Source organism: Canis aureus, chromosome 10 (assembly GCF_053574225.1).
Source record: "Canis aureus isolate CA01 chromosome 10, VMU_Caureus_v.1.0, whole genome shotgun sequence".
In the NCBI taxonomy this organism is placed as follows: Eukaryota; Metazoa; Chordata; class Mammalia; order Carnivora; family Canidae; genus Canis; species Canis aureus.
Window position 1 is genome coordinate 56,583,094 of NC_135620.1, and position 23,050 is coordinate 56,606,143.

A 23,050-nucleotide genomic window follows, 5' to 3' on the forward strand; every position below is an offset into this window, starting at 1 on the left:
ATCAGGGTTCAAATCCCAGATAGTTCACTTCCCCGCCTTGGTCTCCTCAGGGACCCCTCACCTCTTGACACCATCTCCTCATGTCCACCAGGACCTTCAGCTTACCCCACCCACTGGTTCTCAGGCAACCTTACCTTTCAGCCTCTTCCTTCCTACCCACATCTAGGAGCAACCACTGGCTTCTCCCCACCCGACCCCCACCGCCCCTTCTTGCCCACTTGGTGCCCTTTTTCTCTCACTTCCCCTCATGATCCATTCCCTGAGCTGAAACCAGACCTGACACTGAAGAAAGTTGGTCTGACTGTGTCACTCTTCTGTCCTCAGGGTAAAATCCAGACCCTTGGACTGGGCCTTCAGAGCAGGCTCCTCAGTCTGCCCTCCATGGCTTCTTCATTTCTCGCCCTCACTCCCACCCCAAAGACATTATTTTCCCCTGGGCTTTCTCTCAGACCAGACAGTTAGACCAGACCAGACAGTGAGATCTCCATTTTAAGGGCTGTCTCTCTAGACTGTGTGGCCTAAACGGGCAGAGCTTGTGTCAACCTCACCTCACATTCAGCCTCTCACTCCAGGCTTTGAATGCCAGAGGCACTCGATTAAATTCCAGGGGGGAGTGTGGGCATAAGTGGATACCCACATATACCAATGTGGGCATAAGTGGACACCCCTCCAGTTCTGCTCTGGCTACCCTCTCACTGCCATGTTTTGAACCAGCCCTCCCTTCTACGGAGAAGCTCTTCACACCATATCACCAATACTAAGCCTCCATCATGCCACTAGCAGTGCACCCTTCAAGACAGAACTCAGGAGTCCATCTGGGGTCCTTCCCTGTTACAGTCCATTACTGAGCCTGGGCTCAAATAAAATAAGGAATAGCCTAACTAAGCACTCATTGTGGGCCACCACCCCTACCCTTTCTCAAAGGTCCAACTTGTAGGGGGTGTTGACCACTTACTTGTGCACACTTTCATTCACTCATCCCTTTCAAGAACAGTGCCTAGGCATATCTACAGGCTGGCCTTGTAGGTCTATGGCCCTCAGTTTCATGGAAGACTCTGGAACTTCTTCACAGCACTGGTCCCAATTTTGACCAAACATTTATTTGTAGAGTTCATATTAAATGCTTGCTCTCTGACCAGACTTTAAGCCCTGTAAAGACAAGGGTCACATGTTACCTCCCTACACTGTGTCCCAGGACCCAGGCAGAGCCTTGCAGAAAGCAGGTACTTGGGAAACATTTCGAAAGCCAACATGCGCGCATAGATGAATGCATGCATGAATGAATGAATGACCGTCTAAAGTTATGACCATTGCCATTTTTTTAGAAGAAAAATAGAAGCTCAAAGAATCAGGCTGCTGGCTTCCAGCTGCAGGACTTGGGTGAGGTAGTACTGGGACATGAACCCAACCTGCCTGTATCCATAGCACCTAGGAGGGGCTCATACACTCAGACCCTTCTCTTGGGCCTGCAGGACAATATCATGACTGACCTGGAGGTGGAGAGTGACATCCTGGTATCTTCAGAAGCCCTTGAAGAGGAGGCCAAGTTAGACTTGGTCACCCCTGAGTCCTTCGCCCAGCCGAGCCACATGGGGAAGCCCATGATTGAAGACCCAGCTGTGGAAGTGGTCAAGAAGATCCTGCAGTGAGTGGCCATGGGGTGTACAACAGGGCCCTGCCACCAAACCTCATGGCCCAGAGTCTCCAGGGACCATCTGTGGGCTCCCACATATGAGGTTCCCACCCCTGACAGCCTGTGACTTCATATAAGGGCCTCTCCTCTTGAGCCTCAGTTTCTCCCTCGGAAATGGGGGTCATAATAAGACAGGTACACATGATATTGTGGGCTGAGATGTTACCCAGTGCCTGACTTGAGCTGTCCTCATGGTCACTGGGGAAAAGCTCATGTCCTTTCCTTTGGTTTCAGGTTTCCTGACACAAAATGCTCAAACCAGCAGTGTGACAAAGACCGGTCCCAGACAGGTAGAGGCTAATAGGCCTGTGGGTGTCAGGGCACCGGTGGTGGGGAAGCCAGTATTGCCACCTGGTCCATCCTCACCAGGTCCTCTCTTCTTTTCCTGGGTCCTCATCAATCAAAGGCTTGAAGCGACACCAGAATCGAGGAGAACATGCAGTGAGAAAAGCCCTGTCCAGTGCCAGTGCCACTTCAGCAGGAAGGTAGGGATGCTGGGCTGCCCAGGATCTCCCCTTCCAGGTGCATTCCCCAACCCCCTAGGCATAGGCCAGAGGCCACCCTGTTGCTTCACCAGACTCTCCTCAGAATGCAATGCCTGTGCTCACAGCTCTGAGACCCTAAGGGACCCAGTGAGCGGTTGGCTCTGAAGTTCTGTGTTCATTCCTGCTGAGTGCCACAGCTCACATAGGCTCCCACCTTGAGAACCCATCTGGGTGTTCAGTGGTTTTCCATGAGTACAGTGGGCAGATCCCAGCCCTCTGCCCATACCCATCATCCTGGTAAAAAAAAAAAAAAAAAAAGAGGGACATTGGAGATGGCTTGTTGGAGGAATCCGAGACTTCTGCATCCTGGCCATGTACTCTGCCCACTATGCCCCCATCGGGGTCGTCAGACTCATGGTCCAGTGCAGGTGGGGCCCCACTGTCCCCCAATGCTGATGTTATAGAAGGCGAGTAACAGAGCCAGTGGCTGAACTGACTTCTGGGTTCTCTGTGGGAACCATTGATGTGGTTTAATTCCTGGTTTTGAGGAAGTAGCAGTGAGGAATCAATCTCCTGCTTTGCATACCTCCGAGAGGTCCTCTTGAGGACGAATGCCATCTGCAATGTGGAAATAAACCTAAGACCAACCGGATGAGAAAAGGAAAGGCTATTTATTCGGAACTTGGTACAGCAAGGGGGTCAACCATCATCATTTAGGTTTTAGTAGAGACTCAAAAGCAGGCAAGGGAGACTGTATGGTGGAGAAAGGAAGGGCTTTAGGTGTGCTTTTATTGGAGGCTGTTGATGTAGGGAAGCTAGAAGCAGGCAAGCTAGCAGCAGGCATTCAGTGTGCATTTACAGTGCATTTACAGTGCATTTACAGTGTGCATTTACAGCTGCAAATCTGGCTCTCTCTGGTTGGTCCTAGGTTAGAAGCAGGGAAAAAATTTAGGGAAGCTGTCAGTTAGTAATCAAGTCTCAACCATTTGCAGCTGATTGTCACAGGAGTTATTGCTTAGCACTTTGGATTGCCACAAGAGAGAACAACATGGCTTCCGGCAAGCCTGACCTGCATCAGGCTGACTTCCTGAAGTGTTCACTGTAGACAAGGAGCTGGTTTCCCGGGCAGGTTGCTGCAGGTTCTGGGTCAGAGTTCTGTACTTAGGTACAGTCCAGCTATTATCCGTTCATATATCCAGTCTCTCAGTGGTTACAAAATGAAGTCCATGTTGCTGGGGCTGTCTGGTGTTATATGGGACATACTGACACCAAAAATTACTCACTGCTTCCATGAAGTTCAAGGTTAACTGGATAGATTGTATTTTTTTTAAAGATTTTATTTATTTATTCATGAGAGACACACACAGAGAGAGGCAGAGACACAGACAGAGGGAAAAGCAGGCTTCCTGCAGGGAACCCAATATGGGACTTGGTCCTGGGACTCCAGGATCACGCCCTGGGCCAAAGGCAGGTGCTTAACCGCTGAGCCACTTGGGAGTCCCTGGACATATTGTATTTTTATTTAAAAAGCACTTCCACCTGTTTTTCTTTGGGTTCTCACCACAGGGAAGCAAGGACACATATCTCTGGGCCTTCGTTACCCCCCTCAGGGGCCTTAGGTCGGTTTTAGTCATAAGAACTTCACCCCCCCACACACCTACACCACCCCTTCACCCCCCGCTAAGGTTGTCTCCACAGCTGTGGGGGAGTAGAGAAGTATTTTGAAGGAGTCAGCCTCAGACCCGGGAGTCACAGTGTCACACAAGCAGACCCAGAGCCCAGCCACGTAGGTGGGGCTCCCGCAGACGGGCCTCCCTCGCCAGCCTCCAGAGCGCTGACTCCCCTGTGTCTCACAGCTTCACGCGGTACTCCAAGCCGCCCAACCGCATGGACAGAAAGTACCAGGTGCTGGGGGAGAAGCCGCCACCTCCCGCTGAGTAAGTGCCAACTCCATTTTAACCCATTGTCTCAGTCAGGGGGTGGCTCACCTTGACACAACTGAGGGAAACCAAGAAAGGGGGGGATGGGCAAAGCACAAGAGGTAGGTGAGGGGACAGGAAGGGGTCAAGGTCAGTGTGTCTCATCCCAAGAGACATTTTCACCAAAATTTTACATCCTCCAAGCTAAGGTTTTTGGGGTAGCAGAGTAACATACCCCTTTCAAGTTTGAGGTTTGTTTGTGGGATTTAAAAAAATTTTTTTTCTAATGTCTCACCTTCCCCATTCCTCTTTTCCTTTATTTTAATTTCACTGATTTTTTTTTAAAGATTTGATTTATTTATTCATGAGAGACACAGAGAGAGAGAGGCAGAGACACAGGCAGAGGGATAAGCAGGCTCCACGCAGGGAGCCTGACTTGGGACTCAATCCCCAGTCTGCAGGATCAGGCCCTGGGCTGAAGGCGGCGCTAAACCGCTGAGCCACCCAGGCTGCCCAATTTCACTGATTAAAACAAACACTACTGTTCCACGTAATATGGCTACCCTTCAAGCAAACAAGCAGGATTTCAACTTTAGAAAATTAGGAGCACTCAGAGAAAATTAGGAGCACTCAAGATCTACAGTGGACATGGACACACACGTACCCCTTGAACAGGGAACTCACCATCTTAACACCCCTACTTATTAGTCTTTTTGCCCCACTGGTCTTATCTTTGGGGTTTTATGAACTTTGCAAAAAAAAAAGGGTGGCTTTCACTTCATGTGGCCCAGAAGTTGGGTCCTAGGTCATCAGCTAGATGCTCCCTTATCCCCCCACCCCAAAAAAGACATTCTTTATCATTAAAAACCTTGACTCTCTCTCTCAATTGTGTATGGTTCTGTCATCTTATCACTTGTGTATATTCACATAACCATCAGCACTATCCAGAAACAGAACTGTATCATCACCACAACTGTTCTGTCCCTCTCACTACCCCTTTATAGCCATACCCACCCTCTCCCTCACCATCCCTAACCCTGAGCAACCACTAATCTGTGTTCCATCCTTATCATTTTGTCACTTCAAGAGCGTCATATGAACGGTCTTACATACTGTGTGACCTTCTCAGAGTGGCTTTTTGCACTCAACATAAAGGCCCTTTGAGATCCACCCAAGTGGTCACATGTATCAATAGTTTATCCCTTTATATTGCAAAATAGTTAGCCATCATATGGATACACCACAGTATTTTAGTGGTAAAAAAAAATCACAGGCTAACCAGAAAATGTAATAAATAAATTGAGCACTTATGAAATCTCTCTCTATCTTTTTAAAGATTTTATTTATTTATTCATGAGAGACTCAGAGAGAGAGACAGAGACATAGGCAGAGGGAGAAGCAGGCCTATGGGGAGCCTGATGTGGGACTCGATCCCAGGACCCCAGGATCATGACCTGAGCCGAAGGCAGATGCTCAACCATCAAGCCATCCAGGCATCCCACATTTATGAAATCTCTGAAAGGGAAGAGACTTTCCTGGCCCTAGCACAGTGGTGAATTGGTCAGAAAATGGAATCAGACTGATGATGTTTTTACCCCCATACTGCGACTCTGGTTAAGTCCCAAGCCTTCATCTTCTTTATGTACTGCGGATAGAAGAGAATCCTCCCCTTGAAGCTGTGGAGAGGAGCCAGTGTGTCACCCATAGGCCTCCTTTGAGTAAACAGGATCATCACCCCAAGAAGCGCTAGATGAAACCACAAGGAAAAAGATGGAAAATTTTGTCAAATAAATTTTTAAACTCTTTTGAGGTAAAATGCAATTAAAAATTAGATAGCAACCAGCCAAGACACAGTAGTGGGAAATAGGCCAACAAAGGAAAAATTGGCTCTTCTCCCTGCTCCTTTGACCCAGCAAATTGCTATGGAAATTTCCAGCACTCAGTAGGGAAAGGGGAGAATTGAAAGAGATCACATGCAAGGAGAAAATAAAATTAGGAATAAACATGTGGAGAAGACACTAATTCTCACTAGAATGCCAACAAATGTAAAGGGAACAAATCCATTTTATATTTTGCCTGAGATTAAGCAATATGTAAATAGACTTTCGAAGAAGTTCTCAGTTTATTAAGGGAGGGTATGGATGGTCCCTCCCAGGCACACCTGTGCTAGGTGTTAAGGGAAAAATTGTTCTGATACTTGTTAAAATAGTAAGGCTTTGTGCAGGACCGTTGCAATAGATGTCAAGACTATTCCAATAGGGGAGAGATAGGGCTCAACTCAGAAAACAGTAAGGGCAAGAGAAGATTTCTAACCAATGTGCAGAGCAAGGGGTCAGTGGATGGGAGTCTTGCTAAGCCTGCTTGGTAGGATTCTTGGTACAGGCAGGCCATGGTGATCAGATATCAAAGGTGATCAGATATCAGGGTGGGGGGTTGTGCATAAACTGGCTTACTTGCTGGGACACCTCGGTGGCTCAGTGGTTGAACATCTGCCTTTGGCTCAGGTTGTGATCCCGGAGTCCTGGGATCAAGTCCCACATCAGGCTCCCCGCGGGGAGTCTGCTTCTCTCTCTGCCTATGTCTCTGCCTCCCTCTCTGTGTCTCTCATGAATAAATAAATGAAATCTTTAAAAAATAAACTAAACTAACTTACTTGCTAACATAGGACCCAGCAGGGGTGCCCAAGGATGAGGCCTAGTCGAGAAGGAGGCTCAGGAAAGCCTGTCTAAAGTTTGGTCAAGTAGGGAGTCATGGTCAGTCCCTCCTCTTATTCAAGGAAAGAAGATTCATTCTTCTTGTCTTTGGACAGTATCAGTTCATTTCTCATTCAGTCACCTTTCATTTGTTAAAGACCAGGTGAACCATGTGTTGAGACTTGGTAGTAGGGTAGCCAGCCAAGATTTCTAGATGTTGGGCCTGAGGCATCCTGAGTGGCCCACACAGGAGCAGCTTCAGGCATTACAATTGTCCATCATCCAGCATCAGCTCGTTGGACTTTGTTATATTTTGGAGGGAAAGCCAGCTATACAATGCAAAAAGTCTCAATAAAGATCCAGGCATCAAGTTCTCAGCGGCATCAAGTCAGGAGGGTGGGAGAGAATTTGGAAATATTAATGTGAGGAGTTGTAGCCACGAATTGAAGAAAACTAGAAGAATTGAGAGGTTGGTGAGAACTGAGAAAATGTGCCAGACGGCAAGATCCCAGTCCAGTTTACAGGCAAGTAACAAAATCTCAAAGACAGTGAACAATACGAGAATTTTCTACCTCACAAGACTGTGCTATAGTTTTCCACTGAGGCATAAAACTTCTATCTCTCCTTTTTCTGATGCTTGCCTACAAAAGAAACCTGATCCCTTCAGATTTGATCTGATTATTAATGTAGATGTAGGAGAAGGGTAATTGACCACATAGATTTTTTTTTAAGTTTGTGTTGCTGGAACTCTTCATTAAAGAATTTCAGATGAGACTTCAAAAAAAAAAATTAAGCTCACACAAATCAAAACCACAATGAGATACCACCTCACACCAGTGAGAATGGTGAAAATTAACAAGACAGGAAACCACAAATGTTGGAGAGGATGCAGAGAAAGGGGAACCCTCTTGCACTGTTGGTGGGAATGTGAACTGGTGCAGCCACTCTGGAAAACTGTGTGGAGGTTCCTCAAAGAGTGAAAAATAGAGCTGACCTACGACCCAGCAATTGCACTGCTGGGGATTTACCCCAAAGATACAGAGGCAGTGAAACGCCTGGACACCTGCACCCCAATGTTTATAGCAGCAATGGCCACAATAGCCAAACTGTGGAAGGAGCCTCGGTGTCCATCGAAAGATGAATGGATAAAGAAGATGTGGTCTATGTATACAATGGAATAATACTCAGCCATTAGACACGACGAATACCTACTATTTGCTTCAATGTGGATGGAACTGGAGGGTATTATGCTGAGTGAAGGAAGTCAGTCAGAGAAGGACAAACATTATATGGTCTCATTCATTTGGGGAATATAAAAAATAATGAAAGGGAATAAAGAGGAAAGGAGAGAAAATGAGTGGGAAATATCAGAGAGAGTGACAGGACATGAGAGACTCCTAAATCCAGGAAACGAACAAAGGGTGGTGGAATGGGAGGTGGGCAGAGGTTGGGGATGACTGGGTGACAGGCACTGAGGGAGGCACTTGATTGGATGAACACTGGGTGATATGCTGTATGTTGGCAAATCAAACTCCAATAAAAAAAAATACAAAAATGGGCAGCCCTGGTGGCCCAGTGGTTTAGCACCACCTTCAGCCTAGGCAGGGCTTGATCCTGGGGACTCGATCCCGAGTTGGGCTCCCTGCATGGAGCCTGCTTCTCCCTCTGCCTGTGTCTCTGCCTCTGTGTATGTGTGTGTGTCTCATGAATAAATAAATAAAATCTTTAAAAAACATATACAAAAAATAAAAAAATAAAAATAATATATACAAAAAAAGTAAAAACAAAATAAAATAAATAAAATTTAAGTTCAATTTAATTAACATATAGTGTATTATTAGTTTCAGGGGTAGAGTTGAGTGATTCATCAGTTGCATATAACACGCAGTGCTCATCACATCATGTACCCTCCTAATGCTCATTACCTAGTTACCCCTTCCTCTTATCCACGTCCCCTTATGCAACTCAGTTTGTTTCTTATTAGTTGAGTGTCTTATGTGTTTGTCTCCCTCCCTGTTTTTGTTTTATTTTTCCTTCTCTTCCTCTATGTTCATCCATTTTGTTTCTTAAATGCTACATATGAGTGAAATCATATGAATTTTATATTCCTCTGACATTTTGCTTAGCATAATACCCTCTAGTTCCATCCACAGCATCTCAAATAGCAAGATTTCATTCTTTTTGATAGCTGAGTAATATTCCATTGCATGCGTGTGTGTGTGTGTGTGTGTGTGTGTGTGTGTGTGTGTGTATGTATCACATCTTCTTTACCCATTCATAAGATTAGACTTTTAAAAGCCTCTTGAGGCTAGGAAACAAGGCCAGATTTCACCAGTAATCCCTCTAGATTTAGGTGAAACCTCTCTTTTTGAGGCCCCCACAATATCCTAAGGTTCCTGGGCTTGCCAGGAAGGGGCCTTCCTTTCTCACCTATAAGGCTAGGAACCCTGTAAACCAGATACAGGCTGGTTTTCCCAAGAGGGCTTTGTGAGCGTTGGATCCATAAAGTTGACCTTAGCTCCTTAAAATTGTCTGGTCATATCTGATTCTATGTGTCCTTCTCCATATGACATTCCAGTCAAAGCCTTGGTTATATATCAGCATTACCAGTTATGTCCCATTATAAGAAGGATGATTCTTACTGAACTCATGTGAATAGATTTATTGCCATGAAAAGAGGTATACTCGACAAGTTTTCAAATCCTGGGGTGCATACAAGTAGCTAAAACACTCAACCTGTTTCCAATTAGCCCTTTTTCCTTTTCAATCTCAGGTATTTGTTTTTAGGGTCCTCTAAGAACCCCAGGGGGGACGGGAATCCCAAAGTTCAAGGGATTGTGGGAGCTGAGAGCAGGGAGTGGGAAAGGAGCGGTCTTGCAAGGTGGACAGAGGTGGCACTTGCAGGGGCATAATGAACCAGGTACCAGGAAACTGAAGGGGAGATGGAGGTGGTAAGAGGAGGAGTTCAAGGAGCAGAGGTGAGGTGAAGGCAGAGGGCTTAGATGGGCCAGTCTGGGGAGATGTGAAGTTTCCCAGAGAAGCCAGTGAGATTCCACATTATCCTTAGTAAAATCATGCCAGTGGCATGAATCACACAATGAAATACTGTTTGGGAAAGGATGGTGAAAACATATGAAGGATCCTGCCTAACACTTGGCCAAGAACAGTTTTTGTCATGGCCAACAGCAAATGATCTTTCCAGAAAGCAGTTTGGGAAGATAGTAAAGGTTATGCCTTTATGTGCAACTCCTTAGGTGTCTCTCCCAAGGAAACCATCCTATCAAGAAGAGAAAACTTGCACAAAAAGATACACCGTGGAATACTCTTTATCCCAGTTAAAAATGGGAAACCCTAAGAGTTCAAAAATAGGAGATTGTAAACCATGCTGCTTCCATACTTGATGGTGTTACACAGGCATTTAAAAAGATATCTTAATGTGGGGGAACACTTAACAAGTGAACAGAATGTGAAATACACATGAACCTAATTCCAAATTGATTTTAAAAGCAGCAGAAGTAAATATGATAAAATGTTGGCCTTTTTATCCTTTGCTTTTCAGTATATTACTAATTTTCTTTAATTATAATGAGTGAATTCTCAAATGAAACATCAAGTGACCTATACACATTTATTTTAGAAATTGGCCAACGATGTACGTGAACAACAGTTGCTGAATCACTTAACAGAAACTGAAAAATCAAGTGTCCTACAGCTACATGCCGTTCTAAGACACCTCTCCCTTGTTTCACTCCAACTATAGAGAAGGTTGACCTAACTGGACAAGAATATCCAATGGGTCTGTGCAAATTTGTTTAACAAAACCGCAGTGTGTGCACAGTCAGCCTCAAGGCCAGAAATGGCAGAAGGAGGATGTTTGGTCCTACAGGAAGTCTTGCTCATTTAATTAATAATTATAAGAAATTGTTCTTTCAACCAATACTGACACACTGACAAGTGCAGACATTGTAGTGGGATGGGGGCGGGGGTTGCTTGGTGAGCAAAAATAGACACAACAGTCTGTGTCCAGGTGGACTTTACCATTTTTCTAGGAGAGAGAGAGGTTAATCAGCCAGTCACACAAATCAATCCCAAATCCCCCTGTGGGGAGTATTATAGGACTAAGGACCACTCTGAGAGCATGGGAATAGGATGGTCAGGAATTGCCACCAAACTGGGGTCTGAGGAAGAGCAGTAGCAATATGACCAATAGGAAAGTTAACAGTGTTCTCTGGGGAGGCATTGGTGTATGCAAAGGTCCTAGGGCAGGAGCACATATCTAGCTATAAGAAGTGATGAGGCCAAAAGAGAATAGACTCTTGGAAGAGGCCAAACCCAGCTTGTCACATACAAGAGGCATTAAACAATGCAAATAGGAATATCAGGTGAGAGAACCTGGGCATTACATGAACTGTCTAATTCTAGGTAGGCTGCTGAGCACTCAGAATGTTCTATCCATTTGGTTTAGTCCACACCATTTGGTAAGATTAGACAAGGCTTCTCAGGGATCTGTCTTTGTGTGTTGCAGGGATTTTAAAGGGATCATCCTGACCCTTCTCTGGGAGAGCAATGAGCATCTGCTAAACGTTGTGGAGGTGAGGGCTGCTACCCACAGGCCTCTGTCTGTCTCTTGGCCGGCTGCTGGCCGCACATCCCCAGCTGCCTCTGCCTCTTGTGTTCTGCTGATAATGGCCTTGTGGGTGAAACTGAGGAAAGGGGATTTCAGCTCCCATGACCACAGCTACCCAGCTTCTGTCACCTAATGTGTTTTCCTAGAAATTAAACCTCATTCATTCATTTACCATGTATTGAGCCACCAGACATTTCCTGGATACTGTGTGTCAGATATTGGGTGGGCCAAGAGGAACAAGCCCAGTTTCTGTCCCTGGGAGGCCAGCACCCTGCAGATGGGCAACAGACATGGTGGTACCACAGGGAGATGGGTGGGGCTGCTGGAGCAGGCACCCGGGGGGGGGGGGCCTTCAGTGGGAGCTACCCAAGGCCCAGTTCCAGCACACCCCACATAGGGGTGTCTGTGCATGTTCCTGTCAGCCTCCCACTGGGCTGCAAATTCTGTAGGACAGGGGCTCTGGATCTTCCATATTTGTGGCTTGGTCTAGTACCCAGCGTGGTACTTCATAGAAAGCTTCATGGAAACCTCTCAACCTGGTCATTGAAATAAGATTCCATTTGGGTCTTGAAGGACAAATAGAGTTTTGCCATTTGGTCCCTTATGCCTTGCATACTGGGATAATGACAGCAGAGTAAAGGGCGGCTGGGTAGGAAGTGTCACAGGTGGAGGTGACATGAGGAGAAAGGGCTAGGTGGTATGGAGAACAGGGTGGAGGTTGGGGGAGCATGGGCCAGAGCCTCCTGGTGAAGGTCCTCGCCCATACATCGTCAACCTCTCTTGCAGGAGTTTTACCGCAGAGAGAAGCGCTCAGTCACCAGGCCTGACTGCATGTATGAAAACTTTGACCAGTGCGCAGAGAACATTTGCAAGAAGATCCTGGAGTACCATGCCCAGACAGAGGAGTACCATAACTCCTGCCTCATAGGTGAGTGCGGGAGGCAGGTGGGCAGGCAGGTCAAGGGTGTGACCTGTGCCACCCACTGAGCAGGGCCTGGGCCTCACAGCCTGGAGGACGCCTCCCTGACCTGGAGGTCACCGGCGGGGGGGACGCCCAGGAACTCCCCTGTGAAAAACTAGCATCTTAGAATGAGGTAAAAACATTGATCAGATTTAACTGGAAGAAACAACGTTGAAAAAAAATCACTGTTCTTGAGAAATCTGGTGGTTCGTATCACTAAGAATGTTTTGTTCCTTGCACAGATGATTTTGACAGTTCTATTGAGATACATACCATTACAATTTGCCCACGTAAAGTGTACAATTCAATGGATTTTAGTATATTCACAGAGTTGGGCAACCATCACTGCTGTCAGTTTTGAAACCCTGTCCCATGGGATGCCTGGGTGGCTCAGCGGTTTAGCGCCTGCCTTCAGCCCAGGGTGTGATCTTGGAGTCCTGGGATCGAGTCCCATATGGGGCTCCCCGCAGGGAGCCTGCTTCTTCCTCTGCCTGTGTCTCTGCCTCTCTCTGTGTGTCTCTCATGAATAAATAAATAAAATCTTAAAAACAACAACAACAACAACAACAAACCCTGTCCCTTCATCACTGCCTCAGCCCTAAGCACCACTCAGCTACTCCCTCTTTAGATTTTCCTATATTGTGAGCTTGCAAATGAATGGAACATATACCATGTGGTCTTCTTTCATTTTGCATAATGTTTTCAATGTTCGTCCATTTCATTGCAGGTGTCAGAATGTCATTCCTTTTTTATGGCTGATTCTTTTTCTGTTGTGTGCATGTACTGCAATTTTTTTATCCATTCATTGGTAGACATCTGGCTGCTTTGCCCTTTGGCTACTGTGAATAACGTTGCCACAAACATTCACACACACGTTTTGTGTGGACATACGTCTCGGCTGTATGACTAGGAGTGGGATTACTGGGGCATGTGGTAACTCTGTATTTGACCGTTTGAAGAAAACTTTCCACAGGTATTTGTTAAGAGCCTACTGTATGCCTAGCATGTGCTGGGCTCTAATGACCCTGATAAACACAGCCTCTTGGAGAAAAGGGACATGAATACAGGCAGATAGACTACATTGTGCCATTCACATTTATTCTAACAACATTAAAGAAGCTGTGAAAACATACCCTGTGCCTACCTTTGCTCATTTCTCCATGTTCCTCCGCATCTTTGTCTATAGCCGTGTATGTTGTATACAGTTGTAAGTCCTAATTGTTCCTGCCTCTAAGGCCTGCTGTCTTGGTTGAGGGGCAGCACGGGTAGAAGAGGGAGAGGAAAAAAAAAAAAAAAAGAAAAAAAAAAAAAAAAAAAAAGAAGAGGGAGAGGATTAGGGGACAGCCAGACCTAGGGTCAAGACCCAGCACTGCTGTCTCCCTGCCTTATGACCTCGACCCAGTCACCTCACCTCAGTTTCCTTGCCTGTACACTGGAGATTAAGACAGCACTCACATGCAGGGCTTTTCTGAGGATTAAGCTGGCTGCAGAGACCTGTCACATCCAGGGAAGATCATCCATGGTGGCTGTCACTGTAGAGCGACTGGAATTCAAAGTACTGCAGCATTTTGTTTCTCTAGCTCAGAATTTCCCCACGTGAACTCTGGGATCCCATCCTCTATGACCTTCCTCAAAAGAAAGCTTCTGTAGGAAGTCAGTGGGAGTCCAGTATCCTGACCAACTCTCCCAATGAAAACATTTAAAAGTATTGGATATAACATTTTTGTGATAAAGTCTTTTAAATGTATTGATGAACTACCCATAAAGCAAGAAATATAACAAGGCCCTCAGATTGAGTGAAAATAGAAACTCCAGGAGAGAAATTGTACAGTAACACATTGCCTGAAGGCCTTTGCTGACTCCCAGGTGAATTTGAGCTTTGTTTCTATGGCCTCCAGGGCCTTGGGAACAGGAGACAAAGCCCCAGACCACCCAAGATGGAAAGTCTGGAAGGACAAAAGCCACAGAAAACTGCCCCACACCCCTCACAGGGCAACTGCTGCAGAGTAGGGTGAATGAGACAGAAACCAAGTCTCCCTTTCCACTCCCACACCACTGCCACCACCAGTGACCAGAAGGAATTGTTTAATTGTTTTTTTTTTCAAGATTTTATTTGTTTATTCATAAGAGACACACAGAGAAAGGCAGAGACACAGGCAGAGGGAGAAGCAGGATCCCTGAGGGGATCCTGATGTGGGACTCCATCCCAGGACCCTGGGATCATGCCCTGAGCCAAAGGCAGATGCTCAACCACTGAGCCACCCAAGTGCCCCAAAAGAAATGGTCTTATTAAAAACTCAGCTACCAGGTAAAGCAGAAGGAAAACTCCAACAAGAATCCATAACTGTAAAGCAGCCTCTGTGCCTGAGTTCGACTTTGTTTTTGTGGATCATCCAAAAGACTTCTAGCTGATAATTTAGCTTAAAATGATTTTTTAGTTAGTTGTCCCCAGATGCTTATCGGGTAGAGACACTACAAACCCTCTCTAGAAAAAAAAAAAAAAACTCGCCTTCAATTCAGACCTCTAAGGATTCTCACAAATCAAATGCCCAGAATAAGAGCTCCCAGTAAAACACACGCATGCACGCACACACACACACACACACACACACACACGTAAAGGGCCCCTTGAGCATGAGGCAGAAGAATGAGATCAGTAGAGACTTCGGATTGAATATATCAGACACAGAATATAAAATCATGTCTTTATTCGAATTAATTAGAAAAGGATACTGGAAGCACAAGTAAGAAGGGACTAAGTAGATAGGAAAGAAAACCACATAGAACTTCTATATTGGAAGAATAAATAGTTGAGATTTTTAAATTATGAATGGCTTTACTATCAAAGAAAATATCCAAAATTCAACAGAGAAAAAGAAAGAGATGACAATCTGGGTGAGACGTAAAGGGATATTGATGAAAAGGTAGGTCTAACATAGAGCTGCCTAGGGGTCTGGAGGGACAGAAGGGGCCTAGAGTTGAGGCAGTCTTTGAAGGACAACTCCTCAAGACTTGCTGCACTTTTCTTCAACTGTAGAGTGTTGAAGAAAAGTCCTTTGAATTTGCTTAATCCAGTGTTTTCTGTGCTGCTCTGACCACATGACCCCTTCTGATGAGATAGCTATTGCCATGTTGTAAATCAAGTCTTTCTCTTTGGGTCACTGCTTTGGGATTTTATGGGAGTGATTCCTTCAGAACCTTGGTTTTGCTCTGTCCCTTCCCCTGGTCCCCCACCTCCAATTACTATAGAATTGCGGGCCCAGATGAGGAGATTTGAGGAGCTGCTGCCCCAAGTGTGCTGGCTGGTAATGGAGAACTTCAAGGAACACCACTGGAAAAGATTCTGCGACTCTGCCAATGAGATCCGAAGACAGTTCTGGGATTTTCAGGAGAAGCTGGAAAAAAGGAAGGTGGGAGCCCCAGGACCAATCATTCCTCTCTGGGACCAAGAGCCCTGGGAGCTCAGAAATGGAGGTGGGGCATAGGCAGAACTGGCTTGGCTGGGGTTGTTGAATGGGGGGCTGATGGGCACAGAACATTGGAGAAATGCCTTCTTCATAGAAGGTGTTCAATAAACTTCTTTTTAGATTTACTGGGTGGGTCTGCTGTTTCTTTGGGAGTGTGATCATTGACATGAACAACAATGGTCTTACTGGTCCTTGGTGGCATGGGACATGGATGCCATTGATTTTATTGGACTAAGGACCTGGTTGTACTAAAGCAACTGCTCAGTTCTCCCAGTCCCTAGCCCTCAGTGTCAGCTCCAGCCATGGCCCTATCTTACCTTCTCTGCCTCTTCTCTGCTCATCCATGGCCCTTCATACACCCAGGTCAGGGCACACATCATTCTGGCCATGGCCATGATTATTAGCAGAGGACATGGGCCAATGACATTTTGGTCCTGACCTAAAGACCAAGTCAAAGTCCCCACTAATTTATGGATTGTTTGAAGGATGAAAATGCCCACAAGCTCCATCAAAATCTCGGACATCCTGCACATTTCCAAGAAATGGAGTCTCTGTGTCAAGTGGAAGAGAAAAGGCAGGACGATTTAGACACTGTGATTATGACAACCAGGGAGAAGCTTGAGGTCAGTGGTGCCATCAACTCCCAGGTCTGGGTGCTGAGGGCTGTACTACCCCCAGGGAGATTCCCCTGGCTGACAGACAGTCCAGCAACAGCGCTGAGCATGGCCCCTAGCTGGCACCCTGGTGGAAGCGGGGGCATGAAAGCCCACAGGTCTTAGAGGGTTGGCTGCTTACTATTGGCTGGCTTAGTGAGAATCTTTGATTTCTTAATTAATTAACTACAAAATTACTAATGGGAATCTTTTTTTTTTTTTTTGAGATCCATGTCTATTTATTACTCTTCAGTGAATTGTTTGTGTGTGGCCATTGTTGAATCATTTCCTATCTTCAAGCCCAGTCAGCTCTTGGGAGAGGCCTCTTGGCTGAGGACCAGATGCCACGTACCTTGGACATAGCTGACACACGGCTTTGGTCTTGTCTCACCTGCTGGCTCCCCAAGTCCTCCCTCAGCCTGCCGTGAGAGGCAAGCTCCTCTCCCTGCAACACCAGAATCCCCATGTTTCACTCAGGAATTCACCAGGAAATATGGCCGATTTTTCATAGCCAGCTTAGCCACCTTTGCCGAGAAGTTCTTGCTGCAGTTGGATGAAGTGGTCACCATCGATGATGTCCGGGTTGCAAGTAAGTGGTACCACCGGCCTTGTGCCTGGGGCCCAGGGGGTTGGTGAATGGAGGGTGATGGGCTGGGGGCATTTGCTTTTCCCCAATTCCACCAGAATGAAAACAGATTCTCCACTGAGAGGACTGATGAATTTTTGTTTCATTAAAAGTAAGTTTTTGTTTTTTTTAAATTAAAAAAGCAAACACCTCTCCCTCCAAAAAAAAAAAAAAAGAAGAAGAAGAAGAAAACACTCAACGGGTCAAAGATTATATGTAAAAAAATAAAACCCTAATAGTAAATATTTTCATAATCTTGGGGTAGGGATAGCTTTCCTAAGTACGATATGAGAGCCAGAAGTCATTAAGGAAATGGCAGGCACTCCTCTGTGGCCAAAATAAAAACAAAGAAAAATGTTGAAAAATTGAAAAACACACCACAAGCTGAACAGATATTCTTAATAAGCCATAGGTCAGAAAAAGACCTAACATCCCTGTGGCATAGGTTAAATTTGTAAAAAGAGCCAAAGGCCAAACATGTGCAGTTCAGAAGAGAAGCAATTCGTACAGCCAGTAAGTATAAAGGATGCTTGACCTTGACGGTGAGGATGAATCATGAGAACAAAGACATCTATTAAGATATCATTTTCACCCACAGCCTGGCAAGGTTTTCAAATTTAGTGACAACCAGCCCTGGTGATGATGTCAGAAAGCCCAAGCACCACAGAGACCCTTGGAGAAGCACATGTCAGTATCGCTGTGTCAGAGAAGCCTCTGTCAGTACCTGTCACAACTGGGAGCGTGTATACCTTTGACCTAGCAGTTATAACCCCAGGAATTTATGCGACAGAAATACTTACATAATTTTTCAAGCATACCTTTTCAAGTATATTCACCACAGCACTGTTTGAGATTGCAGAGAATTGGAAATGACACTAACATCCATGTATAGAGGATTGGGTCAGTAAATTATGGTAAAAAAAATTTACTGTATGAGTATGAGTACGTATGATGCAGCTGTCAAAGTGGGTGCAGTGGGTCTCCACATGCCAATGTGGAAAGTTGGGGGGGATACTGTTATGGGAAAAACAAGTTGATAATTGGTATTTACCTATGATAGCATTTTTTAAAAAAATTGCATATGTGATATAAACATGTGCACTCACATATATATAAATGAATCTGTGTGAGACACAGACAGAGACAGAGAGACATAGAGAGTGAGAGAGACAGAGCCTGAGGGATGGGTACAGGACTGCTGACAGTGATCAGCTCTGGTGGGTGGAACCGTGAGAGACTCCTAAAATTGTTTGTTTCCCCCCCTGTTAGGTGATGTTTAAATTTTTCATCATGTCTGCATTACTTTTACAACTATATAAAGATTTGAATCATATATTAAATGTTATCCATTTATCACTTAGTAATTAAAATATTTTTATTTTTAAAAGTTTTTTATTACAAGGACAATAAGAATTTTTTTATAGTAAAACTAAAAATATCAGTTTCAAAGGAGGTGAAGAGCACAGTCCTTCTACCCACGACTAAGTGCCCTTAACATTTGTTGTCCATCCTTCCAGTCCTTTCCTTTGGGGCACAGGCCAGAGTGTGTCTGCCTGTGTGTGTGTGTTGGGGGGTGTTACTGGGTGTGTGCTCTCTTATAACTTAATTCACCCTCAGGTGACGTTGGCCAAGCCAGTCAGTCACCTCCTTGAGCGATTTCTCTTGCTGTGTGTTGTAATTTATTAGTTATTCCCCTGCTGTCAAACGTTGGGCCATTTCCTGTTTTTCACTCCATCCTTGTGCTGAAGGGAACATCTGTATCCTTAGATCTCTATTCTGGGGCAATAGGTTCCTAGAAGTGGACTTTTTTGGGTCAAAATGCATACGCATTTTGAGGTATCGAGCATTTTCTGGAGGTCTTTTGTTGAGGAAGCAGCACCTGCCAAGGCACTAGTGATGAGGCCCAAGAGGGAAGGCACTCTTGATACCTTGGAAGGAACCATAGAGCTGGGGGCCCCCCTGGAGCAGCTCCAGAGAAGCCTCTCTTGCTGTAAGTCAGGCTTCCCAGCCGAGCAGCATGGCCCTGCCCTCCACGGCAGGCAGATCAGGGCTGCTGCTGTCTGCTGGCTTGCACACCACTGGCGCAGCCCCCTTGGGAAAACACAACAAAGGACAGTCAGCGAGCCAGACATCAGAAGGACAACGAATATATGTTTGCACCAGGGGTAGTTCTTAGTTCAGAACCCATTTGAGATAGTATAAACCAAAGAATCTTATCTGGAGACTCATGGAAGCTGCACAAAGGTCAGAGCATCGTGCTCTGCGCTTTGGAGCGCAGAAGAGCACTGAAACCGTACCCCCCCATCCATCAGCCAGACCCTCTGCCTGCTGCCACTGACCACCCCCCTGCCTCCACCCCAGGCCCACAGATTAGGTGCTTTCAGCTTCTCTGTGGGGCCAGGCTCTGCATCCCACTGGAGACTCCAAGTGGGGAAGAGAGGAACAAACAAGCCCTCGTCCCTCCAGACGTAAGGTCAGGGGGAAATCCCCTTGATCTCAGCCTGTGCGTGAGGCCATGGTCATAACCTGTCTTTTGCCTGCTAGAGATGGAGTCCCCCAAACAGAAGACATCAATCCTCATACGGAGGAAACTCGCTAGGCTTTCCCTGAAGGAAGAAAGTGAGAAGCCCCTGATTGAACGGGGGAGCAGGTAAGAGCCAAGAGTATTGAGGAATACCACCCACGGCTGTGTTTGCTGGAGCACATTGCAGTGGACTGGTTAGGGGCACCTGGAAGCCTTAGAAAGGCACTATGTTCTAAGCCTCAGTTTCCTTACCTGTGAAATGGGCACGTCAGCCTACCTTCCATTGTATTATTATAAGGAGAAAGTTTAAGGAGATGTCTTTAGAGTGCCCCTGGCACATAGTAAGAGCTCAGCAGCTATTAGTTCCCTTTATAAGAACCCACAAAGGGGCCTGCAAAGAAAGGGAGGCCCCTCCCAATGTGGGGCACACTCTCGAGTCGCTCATAGCACTGTGAGTCACCGTGTGTGAGCTGCCACAGTGCTGCACAGTTTGTTGCCTGTGCCCCAAGAATGTGGCTCTAGAAGTCAGGCAGTGATTTGCCCAGCACAGTAGGAAAAATAGGCCAGGAAAAATGGGACTGCCACCCGGCTGGCCCCCTCCTGAGGAGACAGGCCTGGAAAAGGGAGACAGCCAGAGCTGTGGCAGGCCTCCCCTCCCCCTCCACGCAGAACCCAGACCCTCTACATGCACTGGACTTAAACAGTGTGAAAGTACGAGAAAGAACTTAAAGAAGCTTAATGTTAAGTGCTCAATAGGGTTTTCCTTTTAATGAAGATGTTTCAAACATGATCTTTAAAAAAAAAAAAAAAAGATATGCTAAACATTCCCACCAGGATTGGAGGGTACACTGTGAACCATGAGGATGACAAGCTCATCAGGCTTTTACATACATGTTTATTTGTAGGAAGTGGCCAGGAATCAAACCCACCGATGTCACCATCCAATATAAGATTCTCCTCCGGAAAACATCATCCATCACCACCACCAAAACAACCCTGGGCCACCTGGCAGCTGTGGAAGCCCGAGATGCCGTCTACCTGGTGAGCTGACAGACAGAGCAGGGGCGTGCATGTCCCAGGGAGCACAGGGTGGCTCAGCATGGCTGCCTTGGGAAGAAAGGAGTGTCCTATCACAGGGTGCCCTGATGTCTGGCCCATGGAGCAGATGACCCTTGGCAGGGTGCCCCAGGGCACAGTGCCAATGCTCAAGACAGTTAATGTTCTCAGACCCAAGGATGGGGTCTGTGGGTAATGTCCAGTCTCAGTGAGAGTGTGGGTCTGATGGCTTGGGCCCCAGTGCTGAGGGAACCCTGCCAAGGAACACCATACCCAGATTGGGGGGTAAAGGAGGACCTTCTGGAGGAGCAGTTGATCAGAGTGAGGGGGCACAGTAGGAAGAGGCACAGTGGCCATGGGAGCAGTGGGTGGGAGTGGGTGGAAGAGGCGGCAGTTACTAAGCACCTGCTGTAGCTTCTTTCCTCAACATGAGGTATCTTGTTGACTCGTGTATCACAAGTATCCCACGAGGGAGGTAGATGTGTCCTCATTATTGGTGAGGACACTGAGGCTTACAGTAGTGTGTCCCCCTCATGCCACTCTGAAGTAGCAAAGGCAGGATTTGAATCCAGTGCCTATTAGACGCCCAGGGGGCCTGCCTGAAGAGGAGGCTCTGCCCAGATGCCACCTGTGGGACCTTTGGTTCTGGTGCCCAGAGAGGAACATTGTCCTGCCTGCAGACAAGATAGGCTGGTCCCTGTACTCGGAGAGCCCAGGCCCTGCCCTGGCCACCACACCAAGCCCAGGGGAGAGTGGACAACTCTGGTGAGTTCAGTGAGGGTTCAAGATGTAGAGGGATCAGCCTTACAAGGGGAGCTGAGACCCTTGAGCTCCAAGGAGGCCGCAGTGCAGGATGGCAGTTAGGAACGAGTGCAATCCAAAGTCAGGGAAGTGGATCCTAGTTCCCGCTTAGACTCTTTCTAGCTGGGTGGCCCCAGGCAAGGTTTTGAGCCTCAGTTTCCCCATCTCTAAAATGAAGAAAACAACTGGACCTGCCTGATTGGTGGTTGGCAGATGATTTGAGGAACTCTTGCCAGTGCCTGGAGTAGATTAAAAGCTACTTGCCAGCGGCTTACAGCATTCCTTTAGGGCACAGAGTCCAGAATTCCCTTCTCATCTGGCCTCCTCCTGCTCCTTTGCTCCCAGAAATATTTAGCACTATTTGAAGAGGAGCTGAAGAAGATCCAGGATGACAACATGTCGCAGGTGAAGGTGGCTCAGTGCTGGAAGGACAGCTGGAAGCGTTCCGTGCATACCATCCAGAGCCTGTACTTGTGACACCCTCAACCCTCCCCATGTAAAGGCTTATTTTTTATAGATTCCTTCTGTTCATCCATTCATCTAACCATCCATCCATCCATCCATCCATCCATCCATCCATCCCTGCTCTATACCCAGCACTGTGCTTCATCAGTGACCAGGACATGGTGTGGTCCCTGCCCATGTGGAGATCATTTCCAATGAGGAGGACAGAGGCGAAAGGGGAGTTCCACATGATTAGCAGGGATGGTGGGTCACAGGAGTGGGCCACTTAAAATAGAGACCAGTACGTCAGAGGACATAATTCCAATAGGCATGCTTGGCACTTCCATCTTGGAAAACAAAATAATTAAAATGTATGGGCACGAATATATTTTGTGTTTAATAGTATAAAATAATTACAGCCATGCAACCAACAAAGAATTAATCCAGTCTTGATTGGGTATCTGTCTGGCAATTTGCCTGACCAAATTATAATATTTTGAGGAAAATCTTCTAGGCGTGGGCCCCTTAAATCTTGTGAGACTCATATCTTTCTCTCTGGAAGTCTCCATTGTGCTATCTTCCTTGTTGATTCTATCTTCCTGGATTAGGTGGCCTAACCATGCCAAGTTTCATTGGTCAGGAGCTTTCCGTGGCACTTGGATGGGCTGTGTACATTCCTTTCTTGCCTTCAACTCCTGTTTCTTTTACCTGGTTTGTGTTTTGACTTTGTATTAGTTTGGATTTTCCCATGCTTTACCTCTGTTAATGACTTGATGAGGTAGGCTTTTGCCCCCATTTTGCAGGTGTAGAGACTCAAGTCCAGAAGGCTGAGTCAACCTGCTCAAAGGCACACAGCCAGTATAGAACCCCAGCATAATTTTTGTTTCCCCCAAAGTGGACAAGGACTTGAGGACAACTCATTTGTTTTGGAAATTATCCCAAGAAGCATGAGTGAGACCATGGTGAAGGGGAACCTGGAAGGAGCCCTGGCCTTGCTTCTGGCCCCTGACACTCCCCACCCCCACCAGGCATGTCCCGTCCTCATCATTGTCCCTCGCTCTGCATCACCTGTCCTCTGACCTGTCACTGACCTGGCTCTCCT

General features: G+C 46.4%; 1 protein-coding gene across 3 annotated transcripts in view; it reads left to right on the forward strand.

The window, feature by feature from the left end:
* Window positions 1-22,332, forward strand: part of CCDC180 (coiled-coil domain containing 180) — a 64,214-nt gene extending 41,882 nt beyond the window's left edge. The window contains exons 28-39 of one of the 3 annotated variants that reach the window (XM_077912614.1): window positions 1,473-1,645; window positions 1,928-1,983; window positions 2,100-2,178; window positions 4,035-4,115; window positions 11,316-11,382; window positions 12,204-12,345; window positions 15,628-15,788; window positions 16,331-16,468; window positions 16,976-17,087; window positions 19,668-19,773; window positions 20,553-20,688; window positions 21,850-22,332. In XM_077912614.1, the coding sequence (XP_077768740.1) occupies window positions 1,473-1,645; window positions 1,928-1,983; window positions 2,100-2,178; window positions 4,035-4,115; window positions 11,316-11,382; window positions 12,204-12,345; window positions 15,628-15,788; window positions 16,331-16,468; window positions 16,976-17,087; window positions 19,668-19,773; window positions 20,553-20,688; window positions 21,850-21,981 (1,383 nt within the window). In that variant the 3' untranslated portion in view covers window positions 21,982-22,332. Of the gene's footprint in view, window positions 1-1,472; window positions 1,646-1,927; window positions 1,984-2,099; window positions 2,179-4,034; window positions 4,116-11,315; window positions 11,383-12,203; window positions 12,346-15,627; window positions 15,789-16,330; window positions 16,469-16,725; window positions 17,088-19,667; window positions 19,774-20,552; window positions 20,689-21,849 lie in introns of those variants that run through there. The other 2 variants (XM_077912615.1, XM_077912616.1) reach the window with 2 other exon arrangements.
* Window positions 22,333-23,050: the final 718 nt, after the last annotated feature.